This window comes from Diceros bicornis, chromosome 17 (assembly GCF_020826845.1).
Source record: "Diceros bicornis minor isolate mBicDic1 chromosome 17, mDicBic1.mat.cur, whole genome shotgun sequence".
Classification (NCBI taxonomy): domain Eukaryota; kingdom Metazoa; phylum Chordata; class Mammalia; order Perissodactyla; family Rhinocerotidae; genus Diceros; species Diceros bicornis.
The window spans coordinates 15523428-15527790 of NC_080756.1; the positions used below are offsets into that span (position 1 = coordinate 15523428).

Sequence of the window (4363 nt, forward strand, 5' to 3'; positions counted from 1 at the left end):
AAACTTAGGTATTGTAATTATTTAGCTGAAGCATTACTTATATCAGTTGTAAAAACCAAAACTCTGGCATGACTGTCTCTGGATCTTGGCCTCCCTTGATGCCTGTCATCTCTGTGGGATGCTGCCTTAACCACCCTTCCCCTCTCAACTGATGTCTGATATTTAGGACTAATCACATTTTTAAATTACTTCATATCCAAACTAATCCAAACACACTCATGCATAGACAGACAAACACACACATGCATGCACACAAACATGGACATTTACATGTAATCCAACTATCGACAGAGGTTACCATAAGGCCTTGTGATATTTTTAACTGAGATTTTCAAGCTGACTTCATTTCAATGTAGTGCTTTCACTAATCGCATGTTCACTACCAATAATTTGTATTATCGAAAAGATAGAGGACATGAACAGTAAAACATCATAAATATCATAAGATGTTCTCGTTGTATGAGAGCAAAGCAGGGGTGACCATGCCATTCAAAGAAAACCAAACAAAAAGTCATAATTAATCCAAATCGATGCAATTTTCCCATATTTCTTCTTTTGACCCTTTAATTCAACCAAGAACACTGCTTATTTTCCCTTTCCATTTCTTCCTCATCGTGTATGCATGCTCCCTCATCTTTGGCATGACATCAGAAACCAAAAACAACACTAGCGTTTATACTGAGTGTCATTTTCCTATAAACCAGTTGGATCACAAAGTTTCCAAGTTAATCATTAAACTAGATATTTTCTCTATCTGAATTTCACTTCGGCATAAAAGGAAGACAAACAATAAAATTCTATACTCCCGCATTTACATAACATATTATTACCTGGCGAGTGAGAAATATATAACTCTTTGTAGAAATGCAGCAAATTTTCGTGAGTGTCCAGAACCTTCAGATTTAACATTTCCTTGAGGATAAGTAAATAAGTTATGTGGAACATTCTTTATAGGATATTATTAGTGTTGTAGAATAGAACAGTTAAGGTTTTTGTTTTTTGTTTTTTTAATAAACCTGAGCTTTAAATGCCTAAGTCTAGAAGATCAGGAAGACAAAATCAAATGATGCAAGAAACAGTAAAATAAGCGGAAGCAGGTTTAGAGTAAAACTTTTTTCCTCCAAAGGACTTTTCTCATGGCATCTTTAACATCCTTATTTCTTAGAGAGTAGATTAAAGGGTTCAGCATAGGTGTGAACAAAATGTAACATACTGAAGCCACTTTACGAAATTCAGGGTTATTTGGTGGTGTGAGATAGACAAAGGAGACAGTCCCGTAGAGCAAACTTACAACCCCTAGATGGGAGCTGCAAGTAGAGAAGGCTTTCTTCCTCCCTTCACTGGAGCGGATCTTTAAAACTGTGGACACAATATACATGTAAGATACAACAATAACAACTATTGTGGGCAAAATAATGAGGACAGCCAAGCTAAGTGACACCATCTTATTGATAAAGATATTGGAACAGGAGATCTTCTCAATGGGGTTCGAATCACAGTAGAAGTGATCAATAACTCGGGAGGCACAGAAAGACATTGAGAATGTTGCACTGATTTGAAGGATGGAACTAACCCAGCCACAGAAATAGGAACAAGCCACCAACTGGATACAGAGGCTTCTTGACATGCGGACAGTATAGAGGAGTGGATTGCAGATGGCAATGAAGCGGTCATAGGCCATGGCTGCCAGGACAAAGGCCTCTGTTACCATGAAAAGTGCATAAAGAAATAGCTGAGCCACACAACCTGCAAAGGATATGGTCTTTTTCTGAGACAGGATGTTGACCATGGCTTTGGGTACAATAACAGAGGAGTAGGAGAAGTCAATGATGGAGAGATTGCCCAGGAAGAAATACATTGGTGTGTTCAGCCGGGGATCAGTCACAATAATGCCAATCATGCTAAGGTTCCCCAGCAAGACCATCCCATAAACAATCAGGAATAGTAGAAAGAGGAGACTGTGGAGCTCTGGACGGACCCTGATGCCTACAAGAATGAAGTCAGTCACTTCTGTGTGGTTGTGTTCTCCCTTGTCACCCATGGCAAATTTCTGCTTAAACGTATAAGAGAAAGAAATAAGAGAAAGCCACTCTTTCTCTATTATCACAAATAACACTTCACCTTAAAAAAGACTTTATAGTTGACATAATACTTTCATATCCATTATCCCATTCAGTTTACAAACATGAGCAAACTGAAGATGAGAGATATTTTAACTTGCCTAAGGTAACATAACTAGTTAAAAAAAGAATTTGGACTCAAAGTGAAATACTTTGTATTCAAGTCTAGCATTAATTTCAACACAATATAGTTTGATACTTCTTTATATCTCTCTACCTTGTCATACAAGATTGTCTGTGAGATGTCATTTGTAATTTCACAATATTAAAGTCTGATAAACTCATACTAAGAAAAAGACACTTCCTTAAATTTTAATTTATCATTTAATATTCATTTTTCTTTGTAATAATACTTGGCTTTAATACAGTAATAATAAAAAAAAACAAATGAAGAAAAAGGAAGCTTAAAGTACATTCCAAAATAATATGAACTTTCTACCAAGAAGAGCTCTTACAATTGCAAGTAAATTACTAAAGAGCTAATTGTCCTATTTAGAGATTTTTTTAAATGAAATCAGTCTTCAATTTCTTGAACTAGTCTAATTTTATTTAAGTTCAAAAGTAAAAAGTGAGTAATACCTTTACATTTTTTATCCTGCGAAGTCTATTGATGCTGGTTTTCTCTACATAAATCTGTTAAGAAATCCATGTCATCTCAAACTTTTGCAAACATGAGAAAAAATTAGAAGCTTCAAAGCAAGAAAGGAATCAAAAATGTTGACTGTGTAAAAGAATATATTATATTAGATAGCAAATTTTATTGAATTCTTAGCCTGATGGCTAGAGCTCAGCAGTTTTAAGAATAAATAAGTATTGATCTCCTAGAAGCATCCAAATTAACCTATTTGGATTTGGGTGACCTGTTAAGCAACCAAGACACCTTTGGTTAATTTGAAATATTTCTGTTATTTTTCTATGAAATAACACGCTCATTGTCAATTAAGTTGTCTAGCAATTAAGGATAACCTTACACATCTTTTCTTCTTTGGTGGCGTTTAAACCAAGTGTCATTTATTCTTCCAAGGAGTGGTTTGGATAATAAAAACCAGCCAATAACCCACAAAATGTCTTTTCCAAAATTAGAATGAATGATATAACAACCCAAATTAGAGAGGATACATAAGTTTCTCTTTCACTCTACAATCTACCTCAATTGTAAGAGCTTTACTTTTATTTTTTGTTTTTTTATGGTCTACAAAAATCCCTCAAATCTCAAAGCATTCATGACCTTCTTTGCATCTTTCATTTGTTGCTTCTCTCAACAACTTTCTCAAAAAAAGACATGAAATTAACTTATATAAATTTATATTAATTCATATAAATTCAAATCAAGAGACAAAATGACTGAACAAAATTATGTTACTATTCTTAGTCTCCACCTCTACTCCATTGCTCCACCATATATTTGAAATCCACTCAAATAATTGTGCAGTAATTTGGTTTTATTAGGGGGCGGGCAAATAAATTAAGTTTACAGGTTAACATACATGAGGATGATTACATTTTATTCTAGAACTAACAGAATGAAGCTTTTTAGGCATAAAGCTGGAGAGGGCAGTTTCAAGCATCAGTCATCATGTGCTGGTTTGGAATCAGAAAAAGAGGATTCTTAAAAAGAGTAGAAAGCACTTTTAAGACATGCTAACATTGTTTCACACATAACCCTTCTTTCTGCAAAGAGTCACGAGATTAATAGGCTGCGTTCTTTGCTCTTATTTAAAAATAAGGAGGAGGAGGAGAAGATGGAGAAGGAGAAGAAATTCAAGTTCTTAAACCAAATCAAATATTACTTTTTTGATGGTATATCAATGAAAGTAACATATTAATATTTCAAGGATAACTTAACCTAGAATAATAGAATATAGTAGAGTAATATTGTTTATATTTCTTTTATACAAAATTGTAGAATATGGACTATGAAAGGGTTCACATCTGTTCATAAAAGAATTATAAATAAGGAGTCAGTATTAGGTATGAAATAATCAAAATAGAGATAATGGAGGATTTTTATGATTGTGAGGTCTTCTAAGCAGTAGAATGAGATAAAAAGAGATAATAGAATACACATCATTAGGATTATATTTTAAACATCAGTTATCATATTACCAGTCTGATTTAGCCATGATCTTCCTTCAAACAATGAAATGTGAATTATCGAGGTTTATTCTCATCTTGATAATCTCTAATTTATGACATACTACATTTTGAAACTCAAGAAAAATATATTTTAAGATACAGAAAAT

At 33.6% G+C, this 4363-nt stretch overlaps 1 protein-coding gene across 1 annotated transcript; it reads right to left on the reverse strand.

The window, feature by feature from the left end:
* Positions 1-1099: 1099 nt before the first annotated feature.
* Positions 1100-2041, reverse strand: LOC131415703 (olfactory receptor 9K2-like). Its single transcript, XM_058557517.1, has one exon. The coding sequence runs from the start codon at positions 2039-2041 to the stop codon at positions 1100-1102; it is 942 nt and encodes a 313-aa protein (XP_058413500.1).
* Between the last annotated feature and the right edge of the window lie 2322 nt (positions 2042-4363).